General features: G+C 46.6%; 1 protein-coding gene across 12 annotated transcripts in view; it reads left to right on the top strand.

The window, feature by feature from the left end:
- The window catches only part of ABCC11 (ATP binding cassette subfamily C member 11), a 72,722-nt gene that overhangs the window by 42,889 nt on the left and 8,785 nt on the right, over positions 1–21,048 (top strand). For 9 of the 12 annotated variants that reach the window (XM_070613627.1, XM_070613626.1, XM_070613622.1 and 6 more), the window contains 7 exons: positions 1,249–1,446; positions 2,887–3,113; positions 3,238–3,375; positions 4,659–4,845; positions 16,175–16,264; positions 17,697–17,886; positions 19,636–19,795. In XM_070613627.1, the coding sequence (XP_070469728.1) occupies positions 1,249–1,446; positions 2,887–3,113; positions 3,238–3,375; positions 4,659–4,845; positions 16,175–16,264; positions 17,697–17,886; positions 19,636–19,795 (1,190 nt within the window). Of the gene's footprint in view, positions 1–1,248; positions 1,447–2,662; positions 2,814–2,886; positions 3,114–3,237; positions 3,376–4,658; positions 4,846–16,174; positions 16,265–17,696; positions 17,887–19,635; positions 19,796–21,048 lie in introns of those variants that run through there. The other 3 variants (XM_070613628.1, XM_070613629.1, XM_070613630.1) reach the window with 3 other exon arrangements.

The raw sequence follows: 21,048 nt of genomic DNA, 5'->3' as shown, positions 1-21,048 counted from the left end.
AATTCCTAACACCATAGAGTGAAGGATGTTATGAAACTGTTTTTTACCCTGACAGAAGAAAGGAGGCTGCTGAGTAGAACAATCAGGGTGAAGTGGGTGATGGGGTGGAGGAAAGAGCCAGAGTCAGGGAGACAGGCCAGTTAGCCAGCTGTTGTCGTGGTTCAGAGGACAGACCATGGGGCCGAATCCAGCGCAGGGCAGCGGGGAGGGAGAGGAAGGGAGAGCAAAAGAGCCCAGCAGCAAGGCTTTAACATATAGTTTCACCTTGTCCCAGCAGCTGAGTCTTACGTGGCTTCAGGGAGAAGGATTTTTCTCCCTGCTGAATTTCACCCTGGACTCAGGTGGTCTGACTCCCTCAAAAGAAAACTCACTGGTTTGCTCTATTCGCACACGATGTTTCTGATATCCAAGGTGCATGTTTTCCCCCATTAACCAATTCTCCATCTCTGTGGACATACGCTCAGTATACTACAATTCAACTCAGTTCTGTCACCAAGTACCTGGAGTTAGCACAGACCCCACAGGTTAAGGGCTCGGTCCCACAAGACAGCCCCATTTCAGATGCCCATCATAAGTCTGGACTTCCTGTACTTTTAACGGACCAACTATAAATCAGGGATTCCCATGACCCCCTCCTTGGGTTTGATAATTTGTTAGAATGGCTCATAGAACTCAGGGAAACACATTTTTTGGTTAATATAAGGGATATAATAGAGAAGCAGCCAGATGAAGAGGTTCACAGAATGAGTTCCAGAAGGGTCCAGGTGCAGGAGCATCTGTCCCTGTGGAGTTGGGGTGCACCAGCTTCTTGGTGCATGGATGTAGTCAGCAACCTGGAAGCTCTCTGAACCCTGTGCTTGGCAGCTTCCTCTTGTAGGCATGATTGATTATGAACTCAATCCGCAGCCCTTCTCCCCTCCCCGGAGGATGGGAGGTGGGGCTGAAAAGTCCCTAGCTTCTCCTCATAGCTTGGTCTTTTTGGAGACCAGCCTCTATCCTGAATGGTAGGGCCCCTGGCCACCCGTCATCTCATTAGCTACAGAAGGACACTCCTATTGCTCCAGAGACTCCAAGGGTCTAGAAGCTCGGTGTCAGGAACCAGAGTCAAGTCAAATATTAGAACAAAAGATGCTCCTAGCACCCCTATCACTTAGGCAATTACAAGGGTTTTAGGAGCTCTGTGCCAGAACTGGGGACAAAGACCACATATATTTCTCATCATATAACACCCCTTGTTCTTTCTTGAAGGCCAATAGCAGCCAAGAGAGCAACAGGACCCCTGCAGACCCAGGTGACATCCTGGAGAACCCTCAGCTGCCCTTTTACCAACTGGTGTACGGCCTCAGCACCCTGGCTGTAATCTGCGTTGGGATTGGTTGCTCGAAGGCTTTCACCAAGGTCACAAGAAAGGCATCCACAGCCCTGCACAACCAGCTTTTCCACAAGGTACGGGCCCGGACACTGCGTGTGGCCACAGGGGAAACCCTGACTTTGCCCCATTTTTTTTAGTGTTTATTTTTTGAGCAGATTTTGGTTTAAGAAAAATTGAGTGGAAAGTACGAAGAGAGTTCTCATATTCCCCTTACCACTCCTGCAGTTTCTCCTATTATGAACCTCTTGCATTAGTGTGGGACATTTGTTACAACTGATGAGCCAATATTTATACAATAGTGTTACTATTAACTAAAGGCCATAGTTTACATTAACTGTTAAAGTCCATAGTTTATGTTAACCATTCACTCTTTGTGTTGTATATTCTATGGGTTTTGACAAATGTATACTGACATGTATCCATCATTAAATATCATACAGAATAGCTTTGCTGCCCTAAGGCCATGCTGAGGCGGCGTCCCACATGCCACAACTAGAAGGACCCACAACTAAAATATACAACTATGTACTGGGGGGATTTGGGGAGAAAAAGCAGAGAGGAAAAAACAAGAAGATTGGTAACAGTTGATAGCTCAGGTGCCAATCTTTAAAAAAAATAAATTGCCGTCTGTAAAGAGCGTGGCTGTGCTGGGGGTTGGGGAAGCCTTGGGAGGCCTGGTCCTGTCCCGGTTTTGCCATTAACTACTTGGGCGGCCTTGAGCAGATCGCTAAGCCGCTTTGCCTTCCTGGGCCTCAGTTTCCTCATCTGTAAAATGAGGATGCCAACCTCGATGGTTTTGTTAGGGCCCTTCTAGTGTGAAACGTCCTTCGATCTCCAGAGGGTCTCACGTCCACTGCTTTCAGAGGTCCAGTCAGGACACCACCTTTGGGAAGGGCAGTCGTGTTTCCAGTCACCCAAGTCGCCGAGTCATATGCAACCACAGTGGAACTGCTGCTGCCAATTTTTTGTGATTCTGAGTGAAAATGGTCTTATCTCTAGAAAATAATAAGAGGTGATATTAATGGGATGCTTGTCAGGGGCAGGCACTGCTGTAAGCACTTTCATTGTATTGTTTGTTTCTTCCCCCCTTCCCCCTTCCCTCTCTCTCCCTCTCTTAAATAATAGCTAGAGATATAATTCACCTGACCATAAAATTCACCCTTTTAAATTGGCCAACTGAGAGGTTTTTAGCATATTTGCAGAGTTGTGCAATCCTTACCACAACTCTATGAAGCATCATTATCATCCCCGTTTTGCAAATAAGAACATTGAGACTCAGAGGGGTTAAGTAACATGCCCAAGGTAACACAGCAGGAAGTGAAGGAGTCCATAGCACGGCAACTCAGGCAGATCGCCTCTGGAGCCCATGCCTTCAACCTGCTCCACCTTCTCTCCCCTGGACACTGCTTATCTGCATCCTGCACCTCTTCAGAGCCTAAGGGTAACTGACATCTTCAAGTCCCAAGCAAGGCCTGCAGCTACTCTCATGATCTGGGTCGCTTTTGTTCCTGCAGGTTTCCCGCTATCCCATGAGTTTCTTTGACACGACCCCAAGAGGCCGACTCCTAAACTGCTTTGTTGGGGATTTGGATATGCTGGACCAATTCTTTCCTTCTGTTGCTGAACACTTCCTGCTTCTGATTTTGCTGATAATCTCCACCCTGCTGATTGTCAGTGTGCTGTCTCCATACGTCCTGCTGTTAGGAGCCATAATAGCCATCTTTGGCTTCGTTTATTGTATGTGAGTGGGTTCTTTTTGCTTGTGAATGGGGTTTGTGACTTGAGGGGAGAGGCTAGGACCAACTTAGGATTGGGTGGTCCCTAAGGCGGATGGCCCAGGTCACTCACTCTCATTCTCGATGCAGGATGTTCAAGAGGGCCATCACTGTGTTCAAGAGACTGGAGACCTACAGCCGCTCCCCTTTATTATCCCACATTCTCACCTCTCTGCATGGCCTGAGCTCCATCCATGTCTATGGAAAAACTGAAGACTTCATCAACGAGTGAGTCCTTCTGCTGCCATGTCAGGATGATAGGGATGGTTGGGGAGAGGAAAAGCAGGAAAGTAGGAAATAGAGTATCTGGGAATAGTGTCATCTTCAGAAGAATCAGAGAGAGCACTGTTTTATCCTGTTTATTGTTCTGAGCCTCCAGAACCTCATCTATAAGATGATGCTTATAAGAATAAAAAATGTAAGTGATGTGGAAAATGTTTGTAAACCTTAGAGACCCGTGGATATTGCATATATATATTAGTACAATGAATAGTAAGAAGTATTACTTGTGTCAGCACTTCTTGCATTGCTTTTCTTTTGCTTCCAAACAGGTATCTAATTTTGATAAAATAATAAGGAGTAATAGCTTTCTGAATAACAGAATTTCCTTCACTATTCATAGATTTGCCTTGTAAATGTTTGTTGAAACAAATAAGAAAAATCCTATGATTGTTGCTGAGGCTGAATTGTGTAATATAAACTTATCTCCCTGTAAAGATGAATCCAACATGGTCAGCACTGAACTGTATACAGGAAGCTCACAGTGGGGTGGAAGACAGGCGGCACAGACACCTTTTTGTAATGATACAGGGTTGGAGGTGACAGGCAGCACCGGAGAGTAGCAGATAAAATGCCATGTGAGTTCAGAGGGGAAAGAGATGCCTTGCAGCTCAGGGTATCAGGGAAGGCTTTCGGGAGGAGGAGGCATCTGAGCTGGCCTCGGAGCCTGGTAAGGTTTGAGCAAGGAAGGTGGTGTGTGTTCAGTTAACTGGAATATGGGAAGAACCAGGGCACCAGCTCTCCAGTGGCGTTGGAGAGCACCCAAGGACTGTGTGGACACCAGGACTGAGGGATCCTGGAGCATGCCTTCCTTGAGTCAACACTGAGAGCCTATTAGGTGCTTGGAGCCCACTGGGGATACAGCAGTATGCAGGACAGATACAGCTCCACTCTGAGGTGGATGGGGACCAGGAAGGGATCACTTCCTTCTCTCACTCACAAGTCCTGGCATTTCTTCACTCTCATTGGCCCAGTTAGGTAACTTACCCATCTCTGAATCCATCGACAAGGCCAGGGGAAGATGCCCTGATGGGCCTGCATCGGTCAGAGTCTTCTCCTAGATCTGGGTAGGGTCAACTCCACGGCTGAGAAAGGGGTAGGGAGGAACCCCCCAAAGAGAAGTCAGCTTCTGTTGGTGGGAGCTGGATGTTGGGGGAAGCAACAGTGTCCACCCTTGGGAAACCCTGGGCTAGACAAGCACAAGTGGTGTTCAGGTGTTCTTTCTTTCTCAGGTTTAAAAGGCTGACTGATACGCACAACAACTACCTGCTGATGTTTCTGTCTTCCATCCGATGGGCGGCATTGAGGCTGGAGCTCATTACCAACCTGATGACCCTGGCTGTGGCCTTGTTTGTGGCCTTTGGCATTTCCTCTGCCCCCTATTCCTCTAAAGCCATGGCTCTCAGCCTCGTCCTGCAGGTGAGGCAGGCACTCTTGGACAGCTGGGGCTCGGCCTGTGGCCTGTGGGCAGACTCAGGGGGTCCGTGGGTCTTTACTCCCTGGCTTTTTGGCTGTTTGTGATCTTATGAACAGTGTGTTTGGCCTCCTGAATCTGCTGCTTTGCTCTGTTTCCGTGTCACCTCTGAACCTGAGGTCTGTCTTTAAAGGTGTTTAGTGGAATCATAGAATCTTGGGATTGAAGAGGAGCCTGCAGGCAACAGAGTCCCACCATCTTATTGTGCAGATGGGGAAACAAGCCCAGAGAGGGGAGGGAGTTGTCTGAACAGACAGTGTTAGAAGCAGAGCCAGAGCAAGAACACTGGCCCCTCGGCTTCCTGGCTGGTGTCTTCACTTCACTGTTCATAGCCTGACTCTCTTGTTGCACTTCTGAGTTGTCTGGGAAGGGTGTTCAAAGGTGGTGTTCCAGGCCCTCCCCTGGAGCAGGGCTTCTCAGACTTGAAAGTGCCTAAGACTTGAAACAGAGCACTTGTTCCCAGCCTCGCAGGCTTACTCAGCCTGGGCCCCTCTGGGCCCGTGGGAGGGCCACACGCCAGAGCACAGCCATAGGGTCCAGTGTCAGGTCCTAGTCAGGCAGGAGCTTGGAACCTAATCTTAAAAACCTGTTCTCTAGGGGACTGTGATGTAGCAGTCTGTGTACCTCATGGCCTGGGTTCCTCTACACCTGGCATGCTGGGGGCATGGAGAGAGAGTGGCTGGTCAACGTCTCTGTCCAGAGAGTCCTGTGCAGGGGCCATCTGTGAAGGCCTGTGAGGCCAGAGGCTGGCTCAGCAGCCGCCTCAGGGAACCCCGGCTGCTCAGTTCCAGGGCACCCCCTAGGGGTGTTTGTTAACTGTCCAGCTGTGGCTGTGTGGCTCTCTCTAACCTGCCTTAGATCTCATGTGCCCCAGTGCCGAGGTGTTCTCTGGGTGTGCAGGGGCTCCAGCTTGCTCCTTGTTCAGCCCTGCAGCACACACACATTTGCACATACGTACAGTCCTGTGCTTATAGATCCATGCCAGTGTGTGCAGAAACTTCCACTGGCGCACAGGCCGTGCAGACAGCTGGCAGAGCTCACGCTGGCAGCAGCTGACCAGTGTGGGAACAGTGGGATTCACTGGGAGCTCGTGCTGGGCCGGCACTGTGCTGGGCACTGGCGGGGCTTTCTTCCCTTGAATGCTTGCTGCGCTCCGCGAGGTCCCACAAAGTGCTTGAGAACGTGTGGTGTGGGCGTGCAGCTTCACAGCAGGCTCTGCCCGCTGTCAGCCGTGGGGCTTTGGGGAGGTCTGTGGCCCTTCTCGTGTCTGGGATTCCTCATCTGTAAAAGTGAGATAATGAAGGTTCCAAAATCACGGACTTGTGAGGAATGTGTGTAAACGTGAGGGTTAGTACACATTAAACCCCTGGAGTAGTGCTTGGCCTGAGATAAAGGCTGGATCACTGTGAGCTCTTGTGGTTTCTGGCTTACAGATAGGAAACCAAAGCTTTGGAGTTAAGTAACTGCTCACATTCCCACAGCGAGGACGAGACAGCTTTGTCCACAGGGACCACACTCACTCTGTCTCTTTGTCCCTCTCTCTGACGCGCACCATCCATGGACACACACACACATGAATGAGCACATGCTCACGTGCACCAGGGCAGAGTTGTTCCGAGCCTTCCAGAACTCTGGGGAGAGATGCCAAACTGGTGTCTCAGGGGACTTGGAGTCACTCAGGCTGGAAATCTGCCTGGCTGTTGCAGCACGTGGGCTGGGCGGGCAAAGTGTGGGTCAAGGTCGTCCAGAGCTGGTGCAGGCAGAGGCTCATCTCTCCCAGGGTGCACTGTGGACCACAGGCACCCGTTCAAAGGTCTCCCCAGCTTGTTCCCCACAAGGAAACTCATGAGAAGCTCCGCCCCGAGGCCTGACTTTGCTTCAAAATGGCCCTGGGTCCGTTCTTTATTCTCAACATCTGCTGCCCTCTTCTCATCTCTGTTTTGGGTAATAACCTCCCAGCCTCCCCATCTGCCCCCCAAGCCCTGAACCCCTTCCAATCCACCTTATGCACTCTCACCAGAGTGAATTTTGCTTTTCATTTAAAAAATTATTTTATTAAGGTCACATTGGTTTATAACATTGTGTAAATTTCAGGTGTACACTATTATATTTCAGCTTCTATATGGACTACATCTTGTTTGCCACCAATAGTCTAGTTTTTATCTGTCACCATACATATGTGCCCCTTTACCCCTTTCGCCTGCCCTCCACCCCCTTCCCCTCTGGTAACCACTAATCTGTTCTACTTATCTATGTATTTATTTGTTTATCTTCCACATATGAGTGAAGTTATATGGTAATTGTCTTTCTCCCTTTGACTTATGTCACTTAGCATACTACCTTCAAGGTCCATCCATGTTGTCGCAAATGGCACGATTTTGTCTTTTTTATGGCCAAGTAGTATTCCAGTAAATATATATACCTCATCTTCTTTATCTATTCATCTGTCGATGGGCACCTAGGTTGCTTCCAAGTCTTGGCTATTGTGAATAATGCTGCAATGAACATAGGGCGCATGTATGTTTTTGAATTAGTGTTTTCATGTTGTTTGAATAAATACCCAGAAGTGGAGTAGCTGGATCATATGGTATTTCTTTTTAATTTTTTGAGAAATCTCCATACTGTTTTCCACAGCGGCTGCCCCAGTTGGCATTCACACCAGCAGTGTGTAAGCGTTCCCTTTTCTCCACATCCTCTCCAACACGTTATTTCTTGTCTTTTTAGTAAGAGCCATTCTCATTGGTGTGAGGTGATATCTCACTGTAGTTTTGATTTTCATTTCCCTAGCAATTAATGATGTTGATATCTTCTCATGTGTCTGTTGGCCATCTGTATATCTTCTTTGAAGAAAAGTCTGTTCATTACCTCTGCCCAATTTTGGATCAGGTTGTTTGTTTTTTTGTTCTTGAGTTGTATGGGTTCTTTATATATTTTGGAAATTAACCTCCGTTTGGATATATGATTTGCAAATATGTTCTCCCAGTTGGTGGGTTGTCTTTTCGTTTTGCTGATGGTTTCCCTTGCCATGAAAAAGCTTGTTAGTTTGATGTAGTTCCATTTGTTTACTTTTTCTTTTGTTTTCCTTGCCTGAGGAGAAATGATATTCAAAAGGATGCTGCTAAGACCGATGTCAAAAAGTGTACTGCTTATGTTTTCTTCTAGGAGTTTCAGGGTTTCATGTCTTACATTCAAGTCTTTAATCCATTTTGAGTTGCTTTCTGCGCATGGTGTAAGATAATGGTCTACTTTCATTCTTTTGCATGTGGCTGTCCAGTTTTCCCAACACCGTCTATTGGAGAGACTTTCCTTTCTCCATTGTATGGTCCTGGCTCCTTTGCTGAAAATTAGCTGTCTGTAGATGTGTGGTTTTATTTCTGGGCCCTCAATTCTGTTCCGTTGATCTGTGTGTCTGTTTTTCTGCCAGTGCCATGTTTTCTGGTTACTATAGCTTTGTAGTATATTTTGAAATCAGGGAGAGTGATATCTCCAGCTTTGTTCTTTTTTCCCGGGATTGCTTTGGCTATTCGGGGTCTTTTGTTGTTCCATGTAAATTTTAGGATTCTTTGTTCTATGTCCATGGAAAATGTTGGTGGGATTCTGATTGGGATTGCATTGAATCTATAGATTGATATAGGTAATATGGCTATTTTAACTATGTTAATTCTTCCAATCCATGTGGAATACCTTTCTGTTTCTTTACGTCTTCTTCAATTCTTTCAACAATGTCTTACAGTTTTCAGTGTCCAGGTCTTTCACCTCCTTGGGTAAATTTACTTCTCGGTGTTCTATACTGTTTGTTTTGATTGTAAATGGGTTTATATTCTTGATTTCTCTTTCTGTTAGTTCAAAGTTAGTGTATAGAAATGTGACTGATTTTTTTATGTTGATTTTGTACCTTGCAACCTTACTGGATTTGTTAGTTATTTCAAATAGGTTTTTTTGGTGGGTTCTTTAGGGTTTTCTCTATATAGAATCATGTCATCCACAGATAGTGACAGTTTTACTTCTTCCTTTCCAATTTGGATAACTTTTGTTTCTTTTTCTTGCCTAATTGCTCTGGCTAGGACTTCCACTACTGTGTTGAAAAAGAGTGGCAGGAGTGGGCATGCTTCTCTTGCTCCTATTCTTAGAGGAACAGCTTTCAGTTTTTTAATGTTGAGTATGATGTTGGCAGTGGGTTTGTCACATACAGCCTGTATCATGGTGATGTACTTTCCTTCTATCTCCATTTTCTTGGGAGTGTTTATCATAAATTGATGTTTATGTTGTCAAATGCTTTCTCTGCATCTATTGAGATGATCGTTGATTTTTATTCCTCATTTTGTTAATGTGGTGTATCAAATTGATTGATTTGTGGATGTTGAACCATCCCTGCATCCCCAGAATAAATCCCACTTGACGGTGGTGTATGATTCATGTGACGTATTGTCGTATTTGATTTGCTAATATTTTATTGAGGATTTTTGCATCTATGTTCATCAGTGACATTGGCCTGTAATTTTTGTTTTTTATTTTGTCCTTGTCTCGTTTTGGTATCAGAGTAACGTTGGCCTTGTAAGATGAGTCTCCCATACTCTTCAGTTTTTGGGGAAGAGTTTGAGAAGGATAGGTATTAAATATTTGAATGTTTGATGGATTTCACCAGAGAAGCTGCCTGGTCCTGGACTTTTGTTTTCTGAAGGTTTTTGATTACTATTTCAATGTCTTTACTTGTGATGGGTCTATTCAGATTCTGTATTTCTTCTTGATTCAGTTTTGGGAGGTTGTATGATTCGAAGAATTTATCCATTTCTGCTAGGTTTTCCAATTTGTTGGTGTTTGGTTTTCATAGTATTCTCTTATAATCCTTGGTATTTCTGTGATATCCATTGTAATTTCTCCTCTTTGATTTCTGATTTTATTTGTTTGATCTTTCTCTCTCCCTTTCTTCGAGAGTCTAGCTAAAGGTTTGCTGATTTTTTTAACTTTTCAAAGAACCAGCTCTTAGTTCATTGATCCTTTCTCTTTTCCTTAGTCTCTATTTCATTTATTTCTGGTCTGATTCTTATTATTTTCTTCCTTCCACTGACTTTGGACTTTGTTGTTCCTTCTTTTTCTAGTCATTTTAGTTGTATCGTTAGATTGTTTGTTTGAGATTTTTCTGGTTTTTTGAGGTAAGCATGTTCCACTATAAATATCTCTCTTAGTACCACTTTTGGTGCATCCCATAGGTTTGGGTATGATGTGTTTTCGTTTCCATTTGTCTCAGAATGTTTTTTTGATTTCTCCTTTGACTTGTTCATTGATCCAATTGTTGTTCAGCAGCATGTTGTTTTTCTCCACATATTTGTGACTTTTCCAGGTTTTTCTTGCAGTTCATTTCTAGTTTTATACTGTTGTGGTCAGAAAAGAAGCTTCATATGATTTCAGTCTTCTTAAATATATTTAGGTTTGCTTTGTTTCCAAACATCTGGTCTATCTCTGAGTGTCTTCCATATGCACTTGAGAAGAATGTGTATTCTGCTGCTTTTGGACCAAATGTTCTATATATATCTATTAAGTCTGTCTAGACTAGTGTTTTAATTAAGACCTCTGTTTCCTTGTTGACTTTCTGTCTGGATGATATCCATTGATGTAGGTGGGGTGTTAACGTCCCCTAGTATTATTGTGTTGCCATCAGTTTCTCCCTTTATGTCTATTAATTGTTGCTTTACATGCTTTGGTGCTCTTGTGTTAGGTGCATATATATTAATAAGTATTTTTTCTTTGTAGTGGAATGTCCATTTTATTATGATATAATGTCCTTCTTTGCCTCTTATCTTTTTTGTGTTGAAGTCTGTTTTGTCTGATATAAATATGGCTACATCTACTTTCTTTTGGTTGTCATTTGCTTATTATCTTCCATTCCTTCACTCTGAGCCTGTGTTTGTCTTTAGAGCTGAGATCTGTCTTCTGGAGACAGCATATTGTTGGATCCTGTTTTTTAATCCATTCAGCCACTCTGTGTCTTTTCATTGGTGAATTCAATCCATTTACATTTAGAGTGTATAACAATAGGTGTATGGGGATTTAATACTGGCATTTTATCTTTTGTGTTCTCTTTGTTCTATATTTCCACTGTTTCTCTTTCCTCGTGTTTTTGTTTGCCATTTCAGTTTGGTGGTTTTCTGTGATGGTTTTCCCAGTTTTCTCTTTATTTATGATTTGTGACTCTGCTCTGATTTTTTTCTTTTGTGGTTATCATGAGGTTTGTATAAAATATCTCACAGATGAGATAGTCCTTTTGCTGACAGCCTCTTATCTCCATTAGCCCATGCAGGTTCCATCCTTTCCTCTTCCCCTTCTATGTTTGTTTTTTTTAATTGGCACCTGAGCTAACAACTGTTGCCAATCTTCTTTTTTTTTAATTCTTCTCCCCAAAGCACCCCAGTACATAGTTGTATGTTCTAGTTTTGAGTGCCTCTGGTTGTGCTATGTGGGATGCTGCCTCAGTGTGGCCTGATGAGTGGTGCTGTGTCTGTGCCCAGGATCTGAACTAGCAAAACCCTGGGCCTCTGAGGCAGAGCATGTGAACTTAAACACTTGGCCACAGGGCAAGCCCCCTCTTCTATGTTTTTGTTGTCACTAATTATTCTTTTTTGTGATGTGAGTATATGACCAAATTAAGTGGTTACAGCCATTTTTGATACTTTCTTTCCCTTTATCCTGTATTTTATAGTTAAGTGTTTACTAACCTATTCTGACTTAGAGCTGCAATTTTCTGATTCTTTCTGTCTATTTATCTCCTTGTGCTAAGCTTTGTAAACCTTTGCCTTTTTGTTTCCGGTAGGAGGACTCCTTTCAACCTTTCTCGTAAGGTTGTCTATGGGGATGAACTCCCTCAGCTTTTATTTGTCTGGGAAAGCATTTCTTTTGCCTTCATATATGAAGGATATTTTTGTTGCATAGAGTATTTTGGACTCATAGTTTCTGTCTTCAGTATTTTGAATACATCATTCCACTTTCTCCCAGCCTATAGGGTTTCTCCTGAGAAATTTGCTGAAAGCCTGGTGGCGGTTCCTTTGTAAGTTATTTTCTTCTCTCTGGCTGCCCTTAATAGTCTTTCTTTGTCATTTACTTTTTTTTGTTTTGGTAAGGACGATTGGCCCTGAGCTAACATTTGTTGCTAATCTTCCTCTTTTTCTTCTCCCCAAAGCCACAGTACATAGTTGTGTATCCTAGTTGTAAGTGATCCTAGTTCCTCTCTGTGGGACGCCACCTCAGCATGGTGTGATGAGCATCCGTCCATGCCCAGGATCTGAACTGGCGAATCCTGGGCTGCCAAAGCAGAGCGTGTGAACTTAACCTCTTGTCACGGGACTGGCTCCTGTCATTGACTTTTGACAATTTTAATATATGCCTTAGAGAAGGTCTTTTTGCATTGAGATAATTATGAATTCTATTGGTTTCGTGTACTTATCCATCCAGTTCCTTCCCTAGGTTTGGGAAATTCTCCACTATTATTTCTTTGAATAAGCTGTCTGCTCCTTTCTCCCTCTCTTCTCCTACTAGGATACCTATTATCCTTATGTTACTTTTCCTAATTGAGTTGGATATTTCTCATAGAATTTCTTCATTTTTAAAGAATCTTAGTTCTCTCTCCTCTTCCGCCTGAATCATTTCTAGATTTCTATCTTTGAACGCACTAGTTCTCTCTTCCACATGGTCTGCTCTATCTTTAATGCTTTCTATTTTATTTTTTATCTCATTAATTATGTTCTTCTGCTCTAGAATTTCTGTTGTTGTTGTTTTTTTTAAGAGTTTCAGTCTCTTTGGTGAAGTACTCCTTGTGTTCTTAATTTTACTCCTGAGGTCACTGAACTGTCTTTCTGAGTTTTCTTGTAACTCATTGAGTTTCTTCATGGCAGCTATTTTGAATTCTCTGTCTGTTAGCTTGTAATCTTCTGTGACTTCAAGTTTATTTTCTGGGAAGTTGTCATTTTCTTTCTGTCCTGCAGTGCTGCTGTGTGTCTTCGTGGTACCTGAAGAGCTGCTCATCTGCTGGTGCATTTGTGATGGCAACCACCATTCTTATTTGGGCGCGGCTTTGGTTACTTTGCTTCTGAGCTGCTTCTGGTTGTGTTTGAGAGCCTGCACTTTCCACCCTCCACTGCCTCTGCTGGAGGTGTCATCAGTGCCCTCCTTGTGCCACTTGTGCCTTTGAGGTTGCTGATGCCTTGCTTCTTATGATGTCACTGCAGCTGAGGTGTTGCTACCAGGGTCACCAAGCTGTGAACACTTTTGCTGCTTCCCAGGTTGCCTGGGTCTCATGCTCCCCCACTGGCTCTCTGCAGGCTCTCCAGGAGCTAAGCTGCTGCTGCCCAGTACACACCTTGCTGCTCCTGGGTTGTTTGGGTTGGTGGCTGCACGACTGCCAGGGGTGCTGGGTTCATGAGTGTCACTGTTGCTGTCAGGGGCCTGTGGACCCAGGGACTTGTGTGTAGCCCTCAATGCTGGTAGAGATGGTGTTGGGTGTGCCACCACTGTTGGCTGTGTCACCAGTTCTGCTGTGATTCTTGGAGCCTCTTGTCACAGGTTCCACTTGCCTCTGCTGGCAAGGGGGCGTCAGGTGCTAAGCAGGGAGAGATTGTCATTGCTGCTCGCTCATCCAGCCTCTGGTCTCTGGTGTGAGCCAGTGTGTTTTGAAAACTCTGGTCAAGGTATCCTGCCCCAGCTGGGAAAATCCAAGTTTTGTATACTGTCCCCACTGTTGGAGAGACTGGACCACTGCTGGGGGAGGGAGAGGAGGCTGGGTCACCAACTCCACCCTGTGTCCTGAATTCTCAGAGCATGTGCATCACCTGCCAGTGCTTGAGGAGGGGCAAGACCTAAGCCACATGTGTTGTGTCTGCCCCTGCCTCTTTTAGCAGGTGTACTTGCTGATGAGAGGATCTGTGTGTTGGATTGCTGCTGCTGGGGGAGGGGAAGAGGCTGCGCCCCTAGTTCCACTGCCTCCTGGAGGTCTGGTCCACCCACCTTCAGCTGCATGGGTGCGTGGATCTCTTAGGTGTCCTGGTGTGCTGTGCAGAGAGTCCTTTGTTGGTCAATGGATGTCCGATTGGTTGTAACTTAGAGGAGAGAGACAAAGGGAATGACTCCCTCTGCCATGATGCCGACATCACTGCAGAGTGAATTTTAACTCAGTTTCCTCATGTCACTGCCTTGTTCAGAACCTTCAGAGACTCCCCGTCTCCTTATGCACCAAACCTAAGCTGTGAAACTTACTTTCAGGTCCCTCAATTCTGGCCCCTTGACCCCAGTATGTGCTCTCTCCTCTGGTCAACCTGGTATCTCACTGACTTCTGCATGCACTCTTGAGGAAATTATGTTCAAGCTTTGGGAGGCAGGAATCACACCATGTCACGTTGCAGCCCTAAGAGATGTAAATACTAGAGGTGCTTCTGGCTGAAAGCCATAAAACATTTCTAAAGAGCCTTGACAGTGTGGGGACTTATTATCTGATGTAACTGGAAGTCTATGGTAAGTATGTTCTCTGTTGGCTCATTTAGTGGCCTAGCAGGAACCCATGATCATTTCATTTTTCTGTTCTGGCGTCTACAGCCTGGCTTTGTCCTCAGGATTGTCTACTCAAGGTCACAAAATGGCTGCTACAGCACCAAGCAATGCATCCTCAACCAAGACCACCAAAGGCTAGAGGGAAGATAACTTTTCTCATGTGTCTCTTTTTAAGAACAAGGAGCAGTTTCCCAGAATGCTCCTGTTTGACGCGTCTTCATGCTTCATTGGTCAGAATTGTGTCATGCCTCACACCTAAACCAATCATTGGCAAGAGGAGTGGAACTAATGTGATCAGTTTGAACTAACAAAGCCTCCCTGGAACACCAGGCTGCCAGGTCCCTGAGCGTGATGGAGGGTGTGCTGGCAAGGGTGAAACAGGAGCCAGCTACTGATCAGGCAGCCAGCTGTGTCTGGTACCCTGATTGGGGTCTCCCTGGCCTCCTTTCCCAACTTGGTGTCATGTCAGGATGGTGTTCACCTTCTCCGACTCATATAGGGCTTTCTCTCCCCTTCTGGTACCCTTCACTTCAGCTATAGCCCATTGGCGTGCAGGGCCCTGAGTGTACCCTGCTATTTTATACTTTTAGGACTTTGTCATCTTCATGTGGAACAATCTTACCCACCGATTTTTAGCCTGCTAAGTCCCACTTCTCCTTAGAAATGTAGCTGCAGTGCCAACTCCTCCAGGACCCTTGCCTGGGGCTCTCGTCTGGGTGACAGCCCTGTGAGCCCCGATGGCACTCCACGTTGACTCCATCGTGCAGTGCATCCCTCTGTGCTGCCATTCTCTGTTGACCTGTCTGTCTCCCCATCTGACTAGGAGCTCCTTGAGGGCAGGGCCTGTGTCTGTTGCACTTTGGGACATGGAGCCTGGCTCAGCCCCTGGCATATAGTCCTCCATCAGCATTTGTTGAATGAATGTACAATGAGTTGTTGCCCAGCACTGTCGGCATCACCTGTTTGCCCACATCTTGGGCCGGGAGCTGGAGAGGGTAAAGAGTGGGGTCTCAGTTCCAGCTCTGCCTCCAGCTTCCAGGTGATTCTATGTATGCCATTTCCTCTTTTTGGGCCTCAGTTTCCTCATCTGTGGTGCTTCCATTCCCAGAGTCCCTGAGACTCCTCCTAGCCGGGGTTTCCCTGAAGGCAGAGCATGAGTCATGGACTTGGGTGTAGGCAGATTATTTGAAAGATGCTCCTAGGAAAAGGACTGAGGGAGCAGGAGAGTGAGACAAGAAAGAGGAACACCATCCTGAGAATGTGTCATTGAGGTCACTGTTGTAGGCCACCAGCACTCAACTCTACTGAGATCTCCTGAGAAGCATGTAGGACGCTCCTAAGATTGTCCCCCAAAGGCCGAGGGACAGGATCCTTTATTGACTGGCTCCTTTCTCCATTAGTCAAGGGTTGCTCCCATGGGCATTACCTCCCCTGTGTTTCTGGACTGCACCCTTCGTGGGCTGAGTGGGCTCCTGTGGCGTGGATGAAGGTTTTGCGCAGAAAGCACTTCAGGTGGAATGGTATAGGTGGGGTTCTCACTCACAACTGCCCACCACAGCTGCAGCTAGCCTCAGAAGTGGGCTCAGGGGGCACCAGAGGCATCTGCTCCATTCTTCTAGGGAAATTGTCTTGGTTTGAGGAGTCGTTCAGGGAGAATGGCAACTGGTGGTTTTCAGGACCATTGAGAACCTGAGCACACCCCCAGGAGCCTCTTGATCTGACACTTCTGCTTTGTTCCAGCTGACGGTCAACTTCCAGGCCATCACCCGGGTTGGTACAGAGACAGAGTCGTGCTTCACAGCTGTGGAGAAGTCGCTGCAGTACATGAAGGTGGGGTGTGGGTCTGGATTTGGTGTGGGGACCTCTGGAAGGCTCCATGTCCAAGTGTGGGGCTCAGCTTCTGTGGCCCCTGCAAATTCCAGCACCTGCAGGCCCTGAGACTTTCCCAGGAGACCACCAGTGTCCCGGACCCTTCCTCCCCACCTTCCCCATGCCCATGTACATCATCTCTTGGAAGCCTTTCCATACCCATCGGCTCATTTTGACCAGATCCTGCACACTCTTCCCGGATGGAGAGGGAATAATATGGCCTCTTTGGAAATGAGAGGTTTGTCCAAGTGTAACAATAGTGATAATAACAATGACAATAATGATTGTTGTTATTATTGCTTCTATTTATGTCATAGTTAAGAGCACAGGTTTTGAAGCCAGATTGCCTGGGTTTAAGTCCAAGCTTTGACACTTGAATCAGCTGTCTAACCACTGGCAACTTAGACAGCCGCTCTGTTCCCTGTCTCAGGAATGGGACGGTTGCAGTGCTTACTTCACTGGGTTGTTAGCCCAGATTAAATGATGTAATATGTGTAGCACTTAGCACAGTGCCTGGCCCCTAGTAAGTGCTCAATGTTAGTATATATATATTAGCTCATGGAATCACCAAAGAATTTTATAATGTTGATTGACTTACTACCCCATTTTCTGGAAGAGGAAACTGAGACTTGTCCAGGCTGAGCAACTTGCTTAAGATTACACAGCCAGGGGCTGGCAGAGCCCTCTAAAGCCAGGTCTCTTGCCCCTGTGACATGAGCGGAATTTGTGAATTGTGCAGCTTTACCAGTGATGAAGCGTGTTGTGACATTGTACCGGAAGTGGAGAGCTGGGTAGCCTTTCTTCTTCTCTGTCATCCTTCCTGCCCCACACACCCACCTGTGCTTGATGCAGAGTCATGGGCTTGGAGTCAGGCGGCCCTGGGTTGGAGTCCTCAGTCGTCCACTCATCAGCTGTGTGATCTTCAGCAAGTCGTTGAACCTGTTTGAGCCTCTCTTTCCTTGCCTGTGAAATGCACCTAAAATTGCCCAGCTAACAGGATGAGGATAGAGAGAAGATAAATCTGCACAAGGGCTCTGAGCTGTAAAACAGGCCCCATGGGATCAGTCTGCTCTCCTGCTCTTAATCATCATTCTTCTGGAGTCGATTTCTTTAGAGCCTCACACAGTAAATCAGAAAAAGTTCTCTATGTTAATACAAGGAAGCTTGCTCTATGGTTTCTTACTCTTTGGAGAGAAAATGATGTGCATTTCAGGTGAGTGGGGGCGGAGATGTTCCTCTTGGGGTGTTCCTCTGATCACACAGCTGTGACTTGACCAAGGTGCAGGGCAGGCTGGCGTGGGTCACACACCTAACGCTGGAGACCAGTGGCTCAGCAGGGGTTGGGCAGAGATTAATGATAAGTATTGATTTCTTTTTCTTTCTGCCAAACAAGATGTGTGCCCCTGAGGCTCCTTTACACACAGAAGGCGGGAGCTGTCCCCACGGGTGGCCACAGCGTGGAGAAATCACTTTCCAGGATTATCAGATGAAATACAGAGACAACACACCCATTGTCCTCAATGGCATCAACCTCACGATTCACGGCCAAGAAGTGGTGGGCATCGTGGGCAGGACCGGCTCTGGTGAGTCTCCTGGGGCAACGCCCCATGTCCTCAACTTTGGCCTTTGGGTGTCGGACCTATTTTCACACAGGCATTTGCTCAGTGACCCCTCAGATATTGGTGGGCCCTCACTTTGTGGTGGCCCTTTGCCAGACCTGGTGCCTGAAACGCAGAGTCCCTGCTGCCACGGATCCAGTGGAGGAGGCAGATGTTAAATAAGTCATCAAAGAAATAAGAGGATTACAGGTTGTGGTGAATGCCATGGAAGGAATAGGAAGAGAGGGAAGAACTCCACAGAGTAACAGGGTTAGTGGGTCTCCGGGCTCTGGTAGCCTGGGCTCTGAGGCCAACAGGGTGGCAGGAGGAGCTCTTAAGCAGGGGCAGTGCAGGGGCTCTGCGAGGGTGGAGAGCAGGCCAAGGAGGGAAATCTGGGTCCCCTTTTCCTTCCTCTGCTCCTCCCTTCCTAGACTTCTCTTACGAGCCTCCTTCGTTTCCCCCTCTGCTTTCAGACTTCTTTCCTTCCCTTCCTCTCCTATCACTTTTGAGAGTCTGGCCCAAGCGTCACTCCCTCTCACTTTTTGCTTTGTTCAAAGACACTGTTCAGAAACACTACTCAGACTTGGTTCTTGCCCCACCTTGTGCTCCCAGAGGAGCCACCTCCAGGTAGACCTCGGGGATGACTAGATCTTCCTGGGTCTCCACCTCCTTAGGCCCCTGTAGGACTTGTGCTGCTGCAGGGTGAGGAGCTTCCACCTGTATTCTTGAGTGTGTTCTTCCCTTTCCGTTTTTCGCCTGCAACTGGCCTGAGAGGGCTGGGGTCTGACATAGACCAGCTCTCAGTAGATACTGCTCCAATTGACTGTATTCATTCAGCAGTAATTTACTGAGCACCTGCTCTCTGCCAGGCAATGGGAACATAAAGGTGAACAAGACATTGACCTTATCTTTTAGAGCAGAGGTTGAAAACTCACATGCCTCTGGGAACTGGCAAGTAACAGAGATGAGTGAAATGGGTCTGGCGTGTGATGAAAGGAGCCGGGGGGGTGGGGGGGTTGGTGGAGGGGGCAGTGTGTTGAACTGATCACTGTTCTCTCTCAAGGAAGCAGCTCCATCGGCTCTGACTGCTTGTTGATGGGAGGACATGGGGCCAGTGTTGCTGGTTTTACTGAGTTTCAAGAGAAGCATGCAATTTGAAATTTTTTTGCCAGGAAGATTGGCCCTGAGCTGACATCTGTTGCCAATCTCCCACTTTTTGCCTGAGGAAGACTGTTGCTGAACTAACACCTGTGCCAGTCTTCCTCTGTTTTATGTGAGATGCTGCCAGAGCGCGGCTCGACAAGCAGTGCTGGGTTCACGCCCACGATCTGAACCTGAGAACCCTGGGCCGATGAAGTGGAGGGTGCAAACTTTGCTACGCCTCCAGGCTGGCCCCTTGAATTTCTGTACATAGGATCTTTGGATATTTTTAATGCTGGCAAAGAATTTAAAATATAACAGTAACACTGTGTGTGAAAGAAAACACCTCTGTGGCCTGGATTTTAATGCTGGGGCTCCATTCGTGCCCTCTGATCTGGGTTGTAAGAAAGCTGCTCACGGCTCTGGGCACCTCTGGGAGCAGAGACTCCAGCCCTTCTCTGCCCTCTGAGGTCTCACCACGACAAAGAATGGGCCACGGAGGAGAGCGGGTCAGGTGTGAACACCAGGTGTGACCTGTGTTGCCCCTAGTGCAGACTCAGGACACTGAGGCCCTGCGTGTTTCTTGCCCAACAGGGAAGTCGTCCTTGGGGGTGGCTCTCTTCCGCCTGGTGGAGCCAGCGGCAGGCCGGATTCTCATCGATGGTGTGGACATCTGCAGCATCGGCCTGGAGGACCTGCGGTCCAAGGTCTCTATTATCCCTCAAGATCCCGTCCTGTTCTCAGGAACCATCAGGTGAGTGCTGGGCCAGAGGCCAGCCTGGTGCAGAGGAGGGGCTCCAGGGAGGACCCCGGGACCAGGATGCCAGGCGGGGCTACCTCTGCGTAGCTGGCGGCCAATGCCCCAATTTCTGGGCCTCTGATCACTCCCTGGCATGCTGGGCCACTCGTGCCCGCCTGGCCCACCTCGCTGAGGTGTCTTGAGAACCGAATAAGGCCCTGATATACACAAGAGCTCTGTAAATATCATGTCCTAAACAAAAGAAAGGCATAGTTTTTATTGTTTAAAATCCTGATGGGGTTGGTCAGATTTCAGTTCACCATTAAGCATTTGCACTGTGGCCACTATATTCTCTCATGTCTTCATGTGGTTTATTCTCCTCTCTGCACCCACTGGGTAAAGTCCTGGGGGGTTTTGGGCTGGACGTTAGGAAGCACTTCTTCACAGGCTACGTATTCCAGGCAGTGGAGAAGTGAGAAGTAAGCCAGGCGTCCGGTCAGTGAAGCAGACAGCACTGGGTCTTTCAGCCTCTTCTCCGCACTTTCTATTTCCTCAGAAATCAACTTTAGGACAAACATCATCCAGCTTAGTGCTCCTACTTGACAGTGCATGTTAGCTGTGTGGGAACACCAAGGCATGGAGACTGAGGAAGATGATGCATTAAAAACAAAGCTAGTCTCCCCATGTTTCAGACATATGTAAGGGGCATTCTTTTTTTTTAAGTTTTTTTCTTTATGGAGGTCATATTGGTTTATAACATTATATAAATGTCAGGTGTACATCATTACATTTCAATTTCTGTATGGACTGTATCATGTTCACCACAAGAAGTCTACCTGCCATCTCTCGCCATACTCATGTGCCCTTTTGACCCTTTTGCCCCTCTGCCACCCCCTTGCCCTCTAGTAACCACCAATCTGTTCTCCTTACCTATGTCTTTGTTTATCTTCCACATGTAAGTGAGATCATATGGTATTTGTCTTTCTCTGACTTATTTCGCTTAGCATAATACCCTCAAAGTCCATCCATATTGTCGCAAATGACACAATTGTGTCCTTTTTTAATGACTTGATAGTATTCCATTGATACATATACCACGTCTTCTTTATCCATTCATCTGTCGATGGGCGCTTGGGTTGCTTCCAAGTCTTGGCTATTGTGACTAATGCTGCGATGAGCATAGGGGTACATATATGATTTTGAATCAGTGTTCTCATGTTCTTTGGATAAATACCCAGAAGTGGAATAGTTGGATCATATGGCATTTC

Source organism: Equus przewalskii, chromosome 3, assembly GCF_037783145.1.
Source record: "Equus przewalskii isolate Varuska chromosome 3, EquPr2, whole genome shotgun sequence".
NCBI classification, from domain to species: Eukaryota; Metazoa; Chordata; class Mammalia; order Perissodactyla; family Equidae; genus Equus; species Equus przewalskii.
This window is presented reverse-complemented; position numbering and strand designations above follow the sequence as displayed.